This window comes from Pseudoliparis swirei, chromosome 6 (assembly GCF_029220125.1).
Source record: "Pseudoliparis swirei isolate HS2019 ecotype Mariana Trench chromosome 6, NWPU_hadal_v1, whole genome shotgun sequence".
Classification (NCBI taxonomy): Eukaryota; Metazoa; Chordata; class Actinopteri; order Perciformes; family Liparidae; genus Pseudoliparis; species Pseudoliparis swirei.
Window position 1 is genome coordinate 13,211,360 of NC_079393.1, and position 18,698 is coordinate 13,230,057.

The following is an 18,698-nucleotide window of genomic DNA, read 5'->3' on the forward strand; positions in this document are numbered from 1 at the left end:
TTGAGATACAACTTTTATTTTGTTGAAAGGATTACACTGTTCCACATTGAGAAATATGCAGGGTTTCATGTACAAAATGTACAGCACATCTCAGTCAGGTGAATTAACAACAAAGTCCAAAATACTTTCCCATGTTCATATAAAGAGCAGGTCACTCTCTCTTATACTACTCCAAAAATAGTGTTTGAATGCTGCAGGCAGAGGTCATTCACATAAGTTTTTATAATAAGTTTAAACAGCAATGCATATAACAGAGTGATATACAGTCACGTTCCACAATCACTGGAACACCATAAAGGACAGATTGTCTTTTAATGACAGAGGAGCAAAACCTTTTACTCTACAGAATCATCGCCAAACCTGAAGATACAACACTTTCCAAAGCATGTTAACTTTCTTTTATGAGTGAAACTAAAATCCAAGAAACATGAAATTTGAACAACTCACTGTACTGCATTGGTATTTTTTGAGTGTAACGGTAAATTCAGATGTCTAATGCTTAACTGTAAATCATAGCAATTTAAAGATATTCATTGTCTCCTTATCACGGATTAGATAATATAATGCAATGTGTGACAAGAGATTTAGCGTAAGAGTGTATTGCTTTACAACAAATACAAATATAAATTTTTTTTTCTCGTTATTTTTGATTTCAGGTCATGGAGGAAGTGTTTTAGAGCAGAGGTTGTCTGTGGACTGTAATCGGCCCTCAGAAAATTTGGGAAGCGAAGAAACTGTAAAAATGTCTTCATATTTAGAAAAGAATGCCTGTTCTGCATTACTCATTCCCGTTTTCACCAGTAATAAATAAATTTCTATTCTGTGATAGCAGCATGACAACTATTGGATATCAATTGACATTTTGTAAAAATTAGGGCTGCCCCCTTTTGGTGGATTAGTCGACTAAACAAGCGTTTTAGTTTTAGTTAACTACGATTTCTTTGGTCAATTAGTCGTTTTTTAAAGATTAAATCACCTATTTAATTTGTCAACAAAATCATACGAATTTCTTTGGATAGGGACAGCCCAAGTAAAAATATCCACAATTTCCAGAGGATATACCTTCAGTAATCCCTTGACCTGTTCCTCTAGCGCCACCATGAGTTTCACACGTTTGTGTTTTCTAGTGAAAAGTCTTAACGACTATTTGACGGAGTGCCATGGAAAGTGGGACAGACTCATGTCCCACTCACTGAATTATAATCCTGTTGGTGATGCCCGGACTTTTCATCTCGAGCCATCATCAGGTAAACATCTTAATTGGTCCAATACTAAATGACACATCTTTAAACATTCCCATCAGCCTCAGATGTCGCTACTTTTTTTTAGTAGGCTACTAATTAGCCCATGTTAGCATGCTATCACACTAAACAAAGATGATGAACATAAGCATGTTAGCATTTGTCTCAAAGCTGGTTCACAATGATACTATTTGTAATGACAAATTTCCCCTTGGGGATTAATAAAGTATATATCTATCTATCTATCTAAAAATAAATGGTTTGCAGGGCAAAATAAACTGTAGGGAACCTCTGACTTTCGATTAGTGAGCATCAATTAAAATCTAAATCCTGTTTTTGAGAAGCATAGAGACATTTATGCTTCAGGTTTAATGATCCAATCTCCATTGATCATTGTTACATATCTTTAAATCCATTTATTTTCTCTGTAATATTTTACCTGATTAGACACAGTTAAATTATCACAATGCTACATTGGTTGCAGAGAAACTCAGTCATTGATGAAATTCAGGCCAAGAGAACAACGGTCAGCAGCACGAGTGCTCAATAAGCGCAGTTAATAAGGTACGAGATGATGCAAAATAATGTCATTAGTCACTAAGAAAACACAGTTATGTGCAGGCAAAGGGACCTCTGTTATTATGCTTGAAATACCCAAAATAAAAATAAAAATAAACCTCAAAGCAGTTGGCATCATGGCAACATTAACAAACTAAAAATATACACTGAAAGGTTTTGTGTCGTCAAACAAACTTAAACATCTACTGTACAGAAGAGCAAATATATTAAACATGTACAACTATACAAATGTTGATGAGTTTGTTAACTGATGTGTAATATTAACAGAGGAAATAATGTCGTGGACCAACTTCCCCATCAGTTGGGCACTTTCGGCTCAATTCTGAGAGAGGCTTCGTACATGCTTTCTTCATCCAGAACAAAGCTATTATCCAGTAGGTACTGGGCTACCTGGAAGATTAAAAGACAAAAACAAAAGCATGTTTGAGGAATTTTCCTTCATTGAAATGAATCTGCACACTTTTCAAACAACACAAAGTTGCTAAGGCAGCAACAATCGTTGACTGTCGATAAAAAGTGGTGGTCAAATTGTTGGTTTGTAAGCCCTTCAAATGAGGCGATCATGAGGTGTAGCACATCAGTATGTCATATTATGAGTTATTTTATTTGTTTTAGAGGGCTGAAGAAGAATACTATACACCAATTCATATATGATACAATAATGACATGTAAGGAAAAATAGATTTCATATTCTTCTTATTTTCTTCCTATCGATCTAGTTGATCCTGCAAAAAAGTGTATTACTCAAAACAGTTGAAAGGATAGAAAAGCATAAACAACTCTATTTATGTTTTACTTAATCAGATTTATTTTGTTGCCATATTCTCTTCAAGCCTCCGAAAAAAATGTTAATTGGATTTTTATTAGGTTGATTTTTACTTTTTTTGCCCTGATACCCTGATAAAAGTGTTTGAAACCAACATGTCTGATGATATCAAAGCATTTAATTTAATAAAGAAGGGTCTAGAGACTAAGAATAGAGAGTTTCATAAGCTGTACAGGTCGTAAAACCCCTTCAGGAAATTGTTGTGCGATATTGTGTTGTACAGATAAAGTTGACTTGACCTCTTCTTCTTGCTCCCTGTGCCTGAAGAGCAAATGTCTTTGATCAGCTCTTCAAAAGAACCTGAAGTTCCCTGTACACACTACAGGTGCTTGTGAAACTGAAATAGCACTTGGCCTCTGCATTTGTCACAAGCCAGAAAGGTTTTGGTATTCGTTTACCTTTGGTTGCAGGTCAATCTTGTATGCTGTTTGCTGAAACTGCCTGATTTCTCTGATGATGTGAGAAATCTGAAAAAAAACAGCAGGATGTTAAATTCTGAACACACACAACTAAAACACACACTTGCAAAAACTCTCTCCTGCGTCAGGACACCGAACACCTTACCATTCTCATCTTTGAGAAGTTGACCAAGTTGTCTTCTGTGTAGTTTGGCGTTCCCTCCTCAATGAAAGCCAGGTCCGTGAGGTACATCCCCAGATAGGGCACACAGGGAGGATCACAGCTGGTGGGGAAACACACACACACACACCATCCACTTGTACTGCAAGCTTGCTTTATTGATCCAGCACAACACTGTGTCCTTGAACTGAACTCACTTCTTCAACGCCTCTCTCAGGTTTTTGAACCTCCCCTCTGATGAGACCAGCTTCTGCAGCTTGTCAATCAATGCTTTTGTCTAGAAGAAAGAGTTATCAAGAACACAATTAATGATAACACAAAGCACATCAGGAAGAAATAGCTTAACAAACAAAGGTTAGGGAGATACACACCTGCTTGGAAGCCTTGAGCCAGGTCTTCTTGAGACGGAAGACAGAGCTGCGGTTGAGGGAGGAGGTGATCTCGAGCACGGCGTTGTAGTTGTGGAAACAGCGGCAGATGTCTGCTACAGCCACCCACTTTTCTATGACCAACAGTCGAGTGACCACGTCATCGCAGCGCAGGATCTCTGTAGCAATCAGGTTGCTTATCTTGCAGAGGAAAGGGGGAAACAAATACTCAGTATTATCATTTCACATTCAGTAACACAGAACAAAGTGTAAGGGGCTTGTAGATTGGAACATACATCATTGAAATGCTTTGTTGTTCTCATGATGTATGGCGTCTTCTCATTTTTGTCATTCTTCATCCAGCCTTGTCCAAAGAATTCCCTGATAACAGATTGAAAATGAAAAGTGAACACTGAATCGGTCCGTTTGTCCTTCTTGGCCACAGACATGCAGCTGAGATGTGATGGCACTCACTCATATGGGATGACCTTAAACACCAGGTGGTCCAGCAGAGTGAGCTGCTCTGCGATCTCCAATGCAGACTGACTCTCAAAGTGCTCCGCCTTCCCTTCACCCATCTACGAGAAACAAAACAGGCCGAAAACGATCAAAACTGTATCATGCAACTTGACACAAAGTAACAAATAAGCGAAACACAGAACATAAATACTATGACGAGTTTTCTTTAGACTGGGCAATGGTTCAGTGGATTAGATTTACATTAAATGGAGCCGACCCTTGGCATCGCACACTGGGACGTGGGATGCCACCTTTCTGCCGGGAAAGGGATGAGAGCTGATAGCCCTGGGTCAGTAAAGATAATGGATAAATGAATGGACTTTTTTGGGGTACAGAAATGTCCAATTTAGATCTCAACATTTCATTTCAAGTGTACAAATCTACTTTTCAGTTGATGTGGATTGGAGCTTATACAACTCGTCAATTAATCTGATTAATTGAGAGACAGAAAATGATCAGCAGCAATAATTGATAATAAAAAATGATCAGAACAGAGATTATGTTTCCTTTCTCGCAAATATGAATATTTTTAAACCTTCTTCATGTTCTGTACCAGTAAACCAAATATTTTTGGATTTTTGAAAAAACAAACATTTGGAGAGGTCATTAGAGGTAATTAATTGAGAAAATATTCATGTGATTAACCAATAATGAAAATAGGCAGCTATAATGTGTATAATAGGCAGCTCTAATGTGCGCGCTTCTGGTTGACTTGTCTCAATGTGCATGTATTTGCTTTTTTTGTGTTTCAGTAATTTTGATTAAAAGCTGATTCACTCACCAGTTTTGTCACGTCTTCAAGGGTTATCTGATTGTCACTGTGGTCTTCCTGAGTTAGAGTCCTGAAAAAAATGTCAAGCTCTGAAGTATGTACAGTATCATACTAATCCCACAATCATACTGCACAAAACAGTACCTAATGATGTTGGCTGCTACTTTCCTCTCCAGGGTCAACAGCTCAGGGTCATGCATCACTTCCTCCAGGAAGGCAATAGCTTTAGTCTTCAGCTCATTGTTGCTCTCAAAGTCCTGAAGAAGTGACAGACAGCACACAACATGTGGCATGTGGCTTGAAAACAATGTTATCATCAATCACCAATGTGTGTTATTCTTTTCTTTTTAGATTTTATTTGAAAAGGTGCTCTATTTTCATTGAACTAATTCTTGTTCAGTTTTCTTGTAAACTTCCTCATCTGTTTTTGACAAACAGTCCTCAAAGAAAGGTCTCTGTACAATTTATTTTGCAATATTATGCAACTAGTTTTGCAAAGCACATGTTAACAAAGACAAATCAGCTGATTCGCATGACGCAATACATTCAGCAGGTGGCTTTGGGATTGGCCAAAGGCATCCAGGGACGTGCATTAAATGACTGCCCTTCAAGACAATAATCTTTTATTTTATTTTATGCCAACTTGTTTTCTAGCTGATCGGACGATGGAAATAAAATTGTATATTGAGTCTAAAATACTCTGGGTTCTCTGCAGTTACACACACATACAGAAATCCAAAGATTTTACTGAAATAATTGTAACATTTCTGTTTCTCTGCGACAAAAGCTGACTTACAGGATCAATATGAAAAGAGGCAATTAATTAGTATACGCATTTGAAAACCGTGGCAGTGTTCCGGCATGATATGAACTGTGCCGATAACTGTGCCTTGAACTTTGTTGACGGAAGCTTTACCGGAGAGTGTTTGGACACCCAGTGCCTCAGGACATTCAGGACTCGGTTCGTCGCTGCTCGTCTGATCACAAACTCTTTGTCTCCATTTCTCTGATCGGTTGGGAAGCCTGCAGAAAACATATCACGTGAGTTTCTACATCAAACTCATATCACGTTGGCAACAAAGAGCATCAACGTTTTAGGAACTCATACATTTAATATCAGTTGACCTGACATGGTGTAATTTTAACATAACCATTATGTTCACCAGTGACTGAGACTGGACCCTAGGCCTAATAGTGAATAGATGTTTTACCAGTACTGGCGAGGGACATCCGGCGATATTTTTCCTTGGTAGGTGTGCCCTCATTGGCTCCAGCTGTAGCAATAGCAAAGGCGGAGGCAGCGGACACGACACTGCGGTTGTTATCCAGCTCTCGACATGAGGACATCACCATGCCATTGTTGTAGGAAAACAGTGAGAACTCTACAGGGAGGCACAAATAATAATAAAAAGAGAATAACCCATTGGAAAATGGCAAGAGATTGGTTTCATGTCAATTATTTTTTTGTGGTCACTTTAAAGATACATTACAGCTTTGGCAACAAACACACATTTACAGAAAAGTGCTTGTGATATATTCTCGTCTGTACTGACTGAAGAATGATCTGCTTCTTGTTGTACAGACATCCACTAGGGGGCACTATGAGCCAACACAACAGTTTCCCTCCAGACTTTCCTTTACGAGAGGCTTTGATATTCAAGATGGTTACAGCTAAATATAGCCACCAAATATCAGCATAACAGAGGAATCAACAGATTCTCTGCAGTCTGCTATGTTTAAATCCTGCACATACACTGATCAGAAGCAGCTGAGCAAGTCAAGTTATTTCTTTACTTCACACAATATATTCCTTTAAACTCCATTGTGTGATTTTGTTATGAGATTTATAAGGCAGAGATAATCTTGGCTCCAGTGAAACAGCCTCATTTGTGGGGGCGGGAGGGAAAGCACACTCTTTATGTATGACACAAGTTTCCCTAACACCTACTGAAGTCAAGCATTGGCTTTCCCCACATAATCATAACCATCAACCAGTTCATATTTTATATGAATTACACGTCACAGTGGCAGCTTGTCTTTCTGTTCGTTTTGCACAAGACAAATTTGTTCTATTAACTATTGCAAACTGAGAGAAAAACAAACCATTCCACAACTTGCAGAGAGTAAATAGTGCCCCTTTTCCAAACATAAAAATAAAAATAAACATTCAGCTACAAGTATTATCCTTATTATTTAGTCTGTTACTGTTGTCAAACAAACTAGTGCAGAAGGCTCTAATATGTGGAATTCGCTGGTGCATTGGATTGGTGCCATGTTGGTGTGGACCATTGTATTTACATCACAGTACATGTTTAGGACACAATGTACCTGAGGAGTTTTTGCATTTGATGTTTTTTGGGGTCGTTGGTGATTTGCTGGGAGAGGCTTCTAGATCCCCTTCATGACTCTGGTTTGGATCATTGCCACTTTCTTCTGGTACAGAGTGATCTATAGCAAAATACAACATTTCAATAAAACCATCATCAAATCAAAATGGGAATACTTTGGTGATAATTGACTCTTGCTGACCTACCTTGTTTGCTCACTGATGTATCCTCCACCTTGTCCTTCTTGTCCTCTCCCTCATCAGGGATTTTGCTAGAGACGGAACTGGACACGTACAGTTTGTTGATGTCCAAGCTGGTCTTGCTGAATGGGGAGATGGATGAGTACACGCTTGCATAGCCATTGGAGGAGCAGCTGAGGGCAGCCAGGTCAAGAGCTTTGCCCCCAGTGATGATGGGGATGTTGAGGGAGAGCTTCCGCCGGCGATTTGGGGATAAATTCTTGGCAATAGTGAGAGGAGGTGGGGAGGAGAACTTCCTGGTGGCTCTGGGGGAGCTGGGAGGCTCTCCATACAATAGTTTACTGTTCTGACTGCTGGCAAAGAATAACTCCAGGGACCTGCATCAAGGGGAGGATATATGCATTTTAATTAAGGACATCACAACCATTTCCTTCAATATGTGGTAACTCTTCTCTGTTTTAAAAGCTTAGCTAAATACACAACACCTCCTAAATAATGCCTGCAACCCAAGTCATCATAGCAACCTGAAGTCTCTTTGCAGTCATGTCTCGTTGTTTTAGAACAGGATACAAGCTGCAGTGTTGCAGAAAACCTCTCCCACTCCCTGCCACCCTCCTGGCGACCTCACGGGTTCCCATAAATAGCACACCGAGTGATAGTGCGCATGGCCACTGCTGACACAAGCAGCCAAGTGTATGTGTTTCACAGTGACATGACAAGCTCCACGGGAGAGCATGCAGCAGGGCGTGGGCATGGGAGCTCCCCGTGATCTGAACCCCAGAGTGGGGGCCTTTGCTCGAGGCCTGCAGAGCGGTGAGTTAGCCCCACTGCAACACTTTGTCAATATTTCACACTATGGATCTTTGCAGACAAGGAGAGGGAGGAGGAGGGTGGGGTCCTGCAGCACCAAGGTTGGTTGCCATAGAGCCACGGAGCCCAGTTGAGACGTTCCCAGACAGACAGGAGAGACTGAAACCAATTACTGCCTTTGATCACTGAACACACACATAAATACACACACAAACAATGACACTGAAGCATCCTAGAGCCTGTCTTCATCTACCCCTCCATCTGCTCTTTTTCTGTGCTCACACTAACCAACGAATCAAACTCCCCAAATGCTGACACAAAGCTTTGAAGATCCCTGGACTTCACTGTTCTAGTGTCACATATATTATGTGAACACTATTTGTCCCATGGGACACACATACAAAATATCTACATATGTTCACACTCATAACCATCCTGCATTTACCTCTTTGACATGACCTTGGACTTGCAAGAAACGGATAAGAAATGACAGGGTCATCTAACTATCACATATTAAACACCACAACCAACTCATTAAACACAGTCATTTAAATAAGGTGACCATTTAAAAATTTCCGGAAAAGTTGTTGATTAATTCTTGTTTTATGCTTTGTGTAAGAGCTGCTGAAGACACTGTACTGCTTTTGTGTCTGAAGTGAGATTCATCAGGTGAAACTAATCTTCAGTTTATAAAAAAAACATAAATAAATTCATAATGTTTTCATATGAAACAGAAGTAAACGGGTTGTATCGCTGCAATTAAACCTAGAGGTTCAATTACAAGCATCTTGCATTGTTGCATTGATGAAAGGACGACAAAGCTTCACATCATTAAAGATCAGTCTTCTTTTTATGCAACAAAAAAGTCTGCAAGGATGCCGAACATATCTCCCAAGATTCGTTGGTCTATTGTTACTATCGTCAATAACCTCGCAATATTCTAGTCTTTCCACATGTAACTTGACTTACCGAGCAGGGATGGCACTGATCGGCTTCTTGTAGATGGTGATGAGTTTGTCGAGCACCACATCAGCTGTGGTGAACACGCGATAGGAGTGCAGGAAGGTGTTGAGGAAGTCGATGGAGAGGAAACGGAGGTCAGTCAGTCTCTCCAGCAGGCGCTCAACGCTGGCGTAGCGGATCTGCAGCACCTTGCAGGAGTTCATCATCTTACTGAAGCGGATGTCTACGTCATCGCAGTACAGACTTGAATCTGACCTGCTCAAAACATTTTTATAAGAATTAGACATTTTAAACAAATGCCGTAAAAAAAACTGCAAAGAGATGCATGGACTGTAAATGCATGGACTTGATGAGATAGTGGCTGGTGATGCACGTATGACAGATTTCTCTCTGGTAACTCCTTATGTGTTGCTGAGGTAGAGGCAGGCCCGGGGTGGGTAATTGGAAGAATCGGAAGAGTTCCCGGTGGGCCGCTTCACTTCTGGGCCGGTCGAGAATTTTATTTGTTGACATTTGTCACGTTAGTCCATCTTCTCTTAAAGTGGGCTACACACGTTCAGCATTCTGACACCGCAGCCTCTGCATGGGTTGTACCATGCGAGGAACTTCACCCCTCCAAAATAGAGTTGGTTCGGTCCTTAGCCGTCTTTTCCAAAACGTTTTCTCAGCTACGGATAGCTGGGCCGGCCCGACCGCAGCGATACGCGTCAGGGAGGATGGACGGGAGGAAGAGGGCAGGAGGGGCTGAAAAAGCCAGGTTGAAAAAAAGAAAGGCATTGGAGGAGGATGCTGCCAAATGTGCCAAGCTTACAGATTTCTTTTCAAGAGGACAAACACAAGTGGCAACTGGTAAAGAGAGACAAAGGCCTAATGATTCGCAACATAACTATTCGGCTAACGTTGTAGCCTTGATTAATATCATTGTAGCGTTGTCAACCTATTCTCAAGCAAAATATTAAATTGAATTAAAATATTAGCCTTTTTATATCACCCAAAATATGGCGATCCATAGACTTTGTAAATATTATGCAAATATTGATATATACTATTGATATTGATATTGAAGTATGCAGTAATATCACTCTTAATTTTTCTTTGTAGCTTCGGAGCAGCAGATAAGACAGTCTCCTGCTGAAAATGATGAGCCCGACATTTGCAATGAGGAGGCCATGACGGCAGGGACAGGTAGAGAGGATAACAGTGGACACTATATGAATTAAAGTGATATATTCTAAGAAAGAGCAGTACAGTCCTTGATGAACCAATATGCATTCATTGTTTGCTCAGAAGTGGGTGTAGTAAAGGAGTAAATCACCACTATATAATACACATGCAGAAAAATGATGATGACCATGACAATGACGGCCCCCATGAGGTCTCACTCCAAGAAATCTGGCCTACTGCCTAATCTGAGTCTGACACCCCTGCTACACCCTTCTGCCTTTTTTAATGTTGTGCATATTTTTTGTTAACTTCTCATCTTAAGTGGATTATTCTTGTTGTATTTAACCGTTACATTATTTGTTGGACCATGGTATTAATAAAAGAACTACAGGATAGTAAGAGCTGAACTGTTGCTTCATTTATCCAATTTCCACTACCATAAAAAAAAGTGGGCTGGTCTTGAGCCTGAAATTCCCAGGCTGAAAAGTGGCCCCACTCCGGCCCTGGGTAGAGGGATGTATAAACCCACAATTGTAATACATGTTAGGAATACAACATAATTATTGTCGCTGGATTTATATTCATTACATTACATAACATGTCACTGAGCAGACGCTTTTATCCAAAGCGACTTACAGTAAGTGCATTCAACCATGAGTACAAACTCAGAACAACAAGAATCCTGCTTGTTATGAAGAGGGGCCCCAGTGTCAAAATGTTAATTTATATTATGATCACATATTCTGAAATAAAGTTGTGTTTGATTTAACTGCCTCAAACGTATTGACACAAAGTAAACAAGGTCTTCCAGCATAGCATTTTATCGGGGCATTTAATTAAGAGGGGCGTTCAACAACAATGTGTTGCCCCAGGCCAGGCTCATCTAGCCAATCTGTGTCCTATACATTGGTATTAGAATACATACACAATAAATTAATACATAGAGATAACAAACTCTTTGGTATCCATAAAATGGAGGGATTTTAGATTTATTGTGAATTTATGGAAGTGACAATGTTATCCTGACGATAATTGTGTTTCAGCATGTGTTTCATGTGTGAAGCATAATAATATAATGCACCATGTTTTATTTTCTTCTTTCAGATAAAGCTAAGATTTAAAACTGTTGTCCACTTTATCATGTTTGCTATAGAACATAGAAATGCTAGTGATGTTAAATAGTTACAGATTTAATTTTAGAATGATGTCAACTGATAGATGATCTACAAAAACACTTGAGAAAAAATGCCCCTGATATCAAATGGATTTATTAGCAAGAGGTTACTCGGAACATATGAACATATTCTTGTTTATTTGTCATCATCATCATCATCCTCTTCTTCCTCCTCCTCCTCCTCCTCCTCCTCATCATCATAAATTACCTTTTGTGGTTTTTTCTTTTTTTTCTTACAAAACTTGTAATATTTCTTAAGGTGTGGAAACATGAGGGGTTGAAAGATAATTTTCATACCACTGGGTATTGCTAACAGCAAAATGTGTATTTGTTGATATACCTTTATAAGAGTATGTGCGTGTATTAGTGTATACAGCATAAGTATATAGTATTATTCTGTCTGTGAAGGTGTTGCATGCCTGCCACATGAGCTTCAAAAGTGGACTGTACATACATAGAAAAATACATACAAATATTCACAGAATAAGCACTACGTTACTATATTCCTGCTAACAGAAATGGTTATAGACAGGATTACAGTATTAATGCAAAACACTTTAAAGTTGTCTCCTACCTCTAAATCATGGTTTCAGGACCACAATGTTGCAGCGTTTTGTGTTCAAGCTTGAGATACAACTTTTATTTTGTTGAAAGGATTACACTGTTCCACATTGAGAAATATGCAGGGTTTCATGTACAAAATGTACAGCACATCTCAGTCAGGTGAATTAACAACAAAGTCCAAAATACTTTCCCATGTTCATATAAAGAGCAGGTCACTCTCTCTTATACTACTCCAAAAATAGTGTTTGAATGCTGCAGGCAGAGGTCATTCACATAAGTTTTTATAATAAGTTTAAACAGCAATGCATATAACAGAGTGATATACAGTCACGTTCCACAATCACTGGAACACCATAAAGGACAGATTGTCTTTTAATGACAGAGGAGCAAAACCTTTTACTCTACAGAATCATCGCCAAACCTGAAGATACAACACTTTCCAAAGCATGTTAACTTTCTTTTATGAGTGAAACTAAAATCCAAGAAACATGAAATTTGAACAACTCACTGTACTGCATTGGTATTTTTTGAGTGTAACGGTAAATTCAGATGTCTAATGCTTAACTGTAAATCATAGCAATTTAAAGATATTCATTGTCTCCTTATCACGGATTAGATAATATAATGCAATGTGTGACAAGAGATTTAGCGTAAGAGTGTATTGCTTTACAACAAATACAAATATATATATTTTTTTCTCGTTATTTTTGATTTCAGGTCATGGAGGAAGTGTTTTAGAGCAGAGGTTCCCTGTGGACTGTAATCGGCCCTCAGAAAATTTGGGAAGCGAAGAAACTGTAAAAATGTCTTCATATTTAGAAAAGAATGCCTGTTCTGCATTACTCATTCCCGTTTTCACCAGTAATAAATACATTTCTATTCTGTGATAGCAGCATGACAACTATTGGATATCAATTGACATTTTGTAAAAATTAGGGCTGCCCCCTTTTGGTGGATTAGTCGACTAAACAAGCGTTTTAGTTTTAGTTAACTACGATTTCTTTGGTCAATTAGTCGTTTTTTAAAGATTAAATCACCTATTTAATTTGTCAACAAAATCATACAAATTTCTTTGGATAGGGACAGCCCAAGTAAAAATATCCACAATTTCCAGAGGATATACCTTCAGTAATCCCTTGACCTGTTCCTCTAGCGCCACCATGAGGTTCACACGTTTGTGTTTTCTAGTGAAAAGTCTTAACGACTATTTGACGGAGTGCCATGGAAAGTGGGACAGACTCATGTCCCACTCACTGAATTATAATCCTGTTGGTGATGCCCGGACTTTTCATCTCGAGCCATCATCAGGTAAACATCTTAATTGGTCCAATACTAAATGACACATCTTAAAACATTCCCATCAGCCTCAGATGTCGCTACTTTGTTTTTAGTAGGCTACTAATTAGCCCATGTTAGCATGCTATCACACTAAACAAAGATGATGAACATAAGCATGTTAGCATTTGTCTCAAAGCTGGTTCACAATGATACTATTTGTAATGACAAATTTCCCCATGGGGATTAATAAAGTATATATCTATCTATCTATCTAAAAATAAATGGTTTGCAGGGCAAAATAAACTGTAGGGAACCTCTGACTTTCGATTAGTGAGCATCAATTAAAATCTAAATCCTGTTTTTGAGAAGCATAGAGACATTTATGCTTCAGGTTTAATGATCCAATCTCCATTGATCATTGTTACATATCTTTAAATCCATTTATTTTCTCTGTAATATTTTACCTGATTAGACACAGTTAAATTATCACAATGCTACATTGGTTGCAGAGAAACTCAGTCATTGATGAAATTCAGGCCAAGAGAACAACGGTCAGCAGCACGAGTGCTCAATAAGCGCAGTTAATAAGGTACGAGATGATGCAAAATAATGTCATTAGTCACTAAGAAAACACAGTTATGTGCAGGCAAAGGGACCTCTGTTATTATGCTTGAAATACCCAAAATAAAAATAAAAATAAACCTCAAAGCAGTTGGCATCATGGCAACATTAACAAACTAAAAATATACACTGAAAGGTTTTGTGTCGTCAAACAAACTTAAACATCTACTGTACAGAAGAGCAAATATATTAAACATGTACAACTATACAAATGTTGATGAGTTTGTTAACTGATGTGTAATATTAACAGAGGAAATAATGTCGTGGACCAACTTCCCCATCAGTTGGGCACTTTCGGCTCAATTCTGAGAGAGGCTTCGTACATGCTTTCTTCATCCAGAACAAAGCTATTATCCAGTAGGTACTGGGCTACCTGGAAGATTAAAAGACAAAAACAAAAGCATGTTTGAGGAATTTTCCTTCATTGAAATGAATCTGCACACTTTTCAAACAACACAAAGTTGCTAAGGCAGCAACAATCGTTGACTGTCGATAAAAAGTGGTGGTCAAATTGTTGGTTTGTAAGCCCTTCAAATGAGGCGATCATGAGGTGTAGCACATCAGTATGTCATATTATGAGTTATTTTATTTGTTTTAGAGGGCTGAAGAAGAATACTATACACCAATTCATATATGATACAATAATGACATGTAAGGAAAAATAGATTTCATATTCTTCTTATTTTCTTCCTATCGATCTAGTTGATCCTGCAAAAAAGTGTATTACTCAAAACAGTTGAAAGGATAGAAAAGCATAAACAACTCTATTTATGTTTTACTTAATCAGATTTATTTTGTTGCCATATTCTCTTCAAGCCTCCGAAAAAAAATGTTAATTGGATTTTTATTAGGTTGATTTTTACTTTTTTTGCCCTGATACCCTGATAAAAGTGTTTGAAACCAACATGTCTGATGATATCAAAGCATTTAATTTAATAAAGAAGGGTCTAGAGACTAAGAATAGAGAGTTTCATAAGCTGTACAGGTCGTAAAACCCCTTCAGGAAATTGTTGTGCGATATTGTGTTGTACAGATAAAGTTGACTTGACCTCTTCTTCTTGCTCCCTGTGCCTGAAGAGCAAATGTCTTTGATCAGCTCTTCAAAAGAACCTGAAGTTCCCCTGTACACACTACAGGTGCTTGTGAAACTGAAATAGCACTTGGCCTCTGCATTTGTCACAAGCCAGAAAGGTTTTGGTATTCGTTTACCTTTGGTTGCAGGTCAATCTTGTATGCTGTTTGCTGAAACTGCCTGATTTCTCTGATGATGTGAGAAATCTGAAAAAAAACAGCAGGATGTTAAATTCTGAACACACACAACTAAAACACACACTTGCAAAAACTCTCTCCTGCGTCAGGACACCGAACACCTTACCATTCTCATCTTTGAGAAGTTGACCAAGTTGTCTTCTGTGTAGTTTGGCGTTCCCTCCTCAATGAAAGCCAGGTCCGTGAGGTACATCCCCAGATAGGGCACACAGGGAGGATCACAGCTGGTGGGGAAACACACACACACACCATCCACTTGTACTGCAAGCTTGCTTTATTGATCCAGCACAACACTGTGTCCTTGAACTGAACTCACTTCTTCAACGCCTCTCTCAGGTTTTTGAACCTCCCCTCTGATGAGACCAGCTTCTGCAGCTTGTCAATCAATGCTTTTGTCTAGAAGAAAGAGTTATCAAGAACACAATTAATGATAACACAAAGCACATCAGGAAGAAATAGCTTAACAAACAAAGGTTAGGGAGATACACACCTGCTTGGAAGCCTTGAGCCAGGTCTTCTTGAGACGGAAGACAGAGCTGCGGTTGAGGGAGGAGGTGATCTCGAGCACGGCGTTGTAGTTGTGGAAACAGCGGCAGATGTCTGCTACAGCCACCCACTTTTCTATGACCAACAGTCGAGTGACCACGTCATCGCAGCGCAGGATCTCTGTAGCAATCAGGTTGCTTATCTTGCAGAGGAAAGGGGGAAACAAATACTCAGTATTATCATTTCACATTCAGTAACACAGAACAAAGTGTAAGGGGCTTGTAGATTGGAACATACATCATTGAAATGCTTTGTTGTTCTCATGATGTATGGCGTCTTCTCATTTTTGTCATTCTTCATCCAGCCTTGTCCAAAGAATTCCCTGATAACAGATTGAAAATGAAAAGTGAACACTGAATCGGTCCGTTTGTCCTTCTTGGCCACAGACATGCAGCTGAGATGTGATGGCACTCACTCATATGGGATGACCTTAAACACCAGGTGGTCCAGCAGAGTGAGCTGCTCTGCGATCTCCAATGCAGACTGACTCTCAAAGTGCTCCGCCTTCCCTTCACCCATCTACGAGAAACAAAACAGGCCGAAAACGATCAAAACTGTATCATGCAACTTGACACAAAGTAACAAATAAGCGAAACACAGAACATAAATACTATGACGAGTTTTCTTTAGACTGGGCAATGGTTCAGTGGATTAGATTTACATTAAATGGAGCCGACCCTTGGCATCGCACACTGGGACGTGGGATGCCACCTTTCTGCCGGGAAAGGGATGAGAGCTGATAGCCCTGGGTCAGTAAAGATAATGGATAAATGAATGGACTTTTTTGGGGTACAGAAATGTCCAATTTAGATCTCAACATTTCATTTCAAGTGTACAAATCTACTTTTCAGTTGATGTGGATTGGAGCTTATACAACTCGTCAATTAATCTGATTAATTGAGAGACAGAAAATGATCAGCAGCAATAATTGATAATAAAAAATGATCAGAACAGAGATTATGTTTCCTTTCTCGCAAATATGAATATTTTTAAACCTTCTTCATGTTCTGTACCAGTAAACCAAATATTTTTGGATTTTTGAAAAAACAAACATTTGGAGAGGTCATTAGAGGTAATTAATTGAGAAAATATTCATGTGATTAACCAATAATGAAAATAGGCAGCTATAATGTGTATAATAGGCAGCTCTAATGTGCGCGCTTCTGGTTGACTTGTCTCAATGTGCATGTATTTGCTTTTTTTGTGTTTCAGTAATTTTGATTAAAAGCTGATTCACTCACCAGTTTTGTCACGTCTTCAAGGGTTATCTGATTGTCACTGTGGTCTTCCTGAGTTAGAGTCCTGAAAAAAAATGTCAAGCTCTGAAGTATGTACAGTATCATACTAATCCCACAATCATACTGCACAAAACAGTACCTAATGATGTTGGCTGCTACTTTCCTCTCCAGGGTCAACAGCTCAGGGTCATGCATCACTTCCTCCAGGAAGGCAATAGCTTTAGTCTTCAGCTCATTGTTGCTCTCAAAGTCCTGAAGAAGTGACAGACAGCACACAACATGTGGCATGTGGCTTGAAAACAATGTTATCATCAATCACCAATGTGTGTTATTCTTTTCTTTTTAGATTTTATTTGAAAAGGTGCTCTATTTTTCATTGAACTAATTCTTGTTCAGTTTTCTTGTAAACTTCCTCATCTGTTTTTGACAAACAGTCCTCAAAGAAAGGTCTCTGTACAATTTATTTTGCAATATTATGCAACTAGTTTTGCAAAGCACATGTTAACAAAGACAAATCAGCTGATTCGCATGACGCAATACATTCAGCAGGTGGCTTTGGGATTGGCCAAAGGCATCCAGGGACGTGCATTAAATGACTGCCCTTCAAGACAATAATCTTTTATTTTATTTTATGCCAACTTGTTTTCTAGCTGATCGGACGATGGAAATAAAATTGTATATTGAGTCTAAAATACTCTGGGTTCTCTGCAGTTACACACACATACAGAAATCCAAAGATTTTACTGAAATAATTGTAACATTTCTGTTTCTCTGCGACAAAAGCTGACTTACAGGATCAATATGAAAAGAGGCAATTAATTAGTATACGCATTTGAAAACCGTGGCAGTGTTCCGGCATGATATGAACTGTGCCGATAACTGTGCCTTGAACTTTGTTGACGGAAGCTTTACCGGAGAGTGTTTGGACACCCAGTGCCTCAGGACATTCAGGACTCGGTTCGTCGCTGCTCGTCTGATCACAAACTCTTTGTCTCCATTTCTCTGATCGGTTGGGAAGCCTGCAGAAAACATATCACGTGAGTTTCTACATCAAACTCATATCACGTTGGCAACAAAGAGCATCAACGTTTTAGGAACTCATACATTTAATATCAGTTGACCTGACATGGTGTAATTTTAACATAACCATTATGTTCACCAGTGACTGAGACTGGACCCTAGGCCTAATAGTGAATAGATGTTTTTACCAGTACTGGCGAGGGACATCCGGCGATATTTTTCCTTGGTAGGTGTGCCCTCATTGGCTCCAGCTGTAGCAATAGCAAAGGCGGAGGCAGCGGACACGACACTGCGGTTGTTATCCAGCTCTCGACATGAGGACATCACCATGCCATTGTTGTAGGAAAACAGTGAGAACTCTACAGGGAGGCACAAATAATAATAAAAAGAGAATAACCCATTGGAAAATGGCAAGAGATTGGTTTCATGTCAATTATTTTTTTGTGGTCACTTTAAAGATACATTACAGCTTTGGCAACAAACACACATTTACAGAAAAGTGCTTGTGATATATTCTCGTCTGTACTGACTGAAGAATGATCTGCTTCTTGTTGTACAGACATCCACTAGGGGGCACTATGAGCCAACACAACAGTTTCCTCAGACTTTCCTTTACGAGAGGCTTTGATATTCAAGATGG

General features: G+C 39.1%; 2 protein-coding genes across 3 annotated transcripts in view; both read right to left on the reverse strand.

The window, feature by feature from the left end:
* On the reverse strand, window positions 1-13,378 carry LOC130194990 (ras-specific guanine nucleotide-releasing factor 1-like). The gene is made up of 15 exons (XM_056416215.1): window positions 13,341-13,378; window positions 9,191-9,439; window positions 7,418-7,788; window positions 7,213-7,332; window positions 6,096-6,266; window positions 5,801-5,907; window positions 5,029-5,141; window positions 4,894-4,954; window positions 4,068-4,171; window positions 3,890-3,974; window positions 3,597-3,794; window positions 3,423-3,502; window positions 3,211-3,328; window positions 3,045-3,113; window positions 1-2,210 (listed from the first exon to the last, which is right to left on the reverse strand). The coding sequence occupies exons 1-15, from the start codon at window positions 13,376-13,378 to the stop codon at window positions 2,118-2,120; spliced, it is 1,977 nt and encodes a 658-aa protein (XP_056272190.1). The 3' UTR covers window positions 1-2,117.
* The window catches only part of rasgrf1 (Ras protein specific guanine nucleotide releasing factor 1), a 24,076-nt gene continuing 16,972 nt past the window's right edge, over window positions 11,595-18,698 (reverse strand). For both annotated transcript variants that reach the window (XM_056416826.1, XM_056416827.1), the window contains exons 17-27: window positions 18,247-18,417; window positions 17,951-18,057; window positions 17,178-17,290; window positions 17,042-17,102; window positions 16,216-16,319; window positions 16,038-16,122; window positions 15,745-15,942; window positions 15,571-15,650; window positions 15,361-15,478; window positions 15,195-15,263; window positions 11,595-14,358 (exon numbers count right to left, since the gene is read on the reverse strand). In XM_056416826.1, the coding sequence (XP_056272801.1) occupies window positions 14,266-14,358; window positions 15,195-15,263; window positions 15,361-15,478; window positions 15,571-15,650; window positions 15,745-15,942; window positions 16,038-16,122; window positions 16,216-16,319; window positions 17,042-17,102; window positions 17,178-17,290; window positions 17,951-18,057; window positions 18,247-18,417 (1,199 nt within the window). In that variant the 3' untranslated portion in view covers window positions 11,595-14,265. The remainder of the gene's footprint in view (window positions 14,359-15,194; window positions 15,264-15,360; window positions 15,479-15,570; window positions 15,651-15,744; window positions 15,943-16,037; window positions 16,123-16,215; window positions 16,320-17,041; window positions 17,103-17,177; window positions 17,291-17,950; window positions 18,058-18,246; window positions 18,418-18,698) is intronic.

Excerpts from the sequence above, each read along its gene's own strand:
- LOC130194990 (XM_056416215.1), bottom strand. The coding sequence starts at position 13,378 with ATGAAAAGTCCGGGCATCACCAACAGGATTATAATTCA. Across the intron at positions 3,114-3,210 it reads ACTTCTCAAAGATGAGAATG|ATTTCTCACATCATCAGAGA; the intron begins GTAAGGTGTTCG and ends GTTTTTTTTCAG. Across the intron at positions 2,211-3,044 it reads AGATTGACCTGCAACCAAAG|GTAGCCCAGTACCTACTGGA; the intron begins GTAAACGAATAC and ends TTAATCTTCCAG.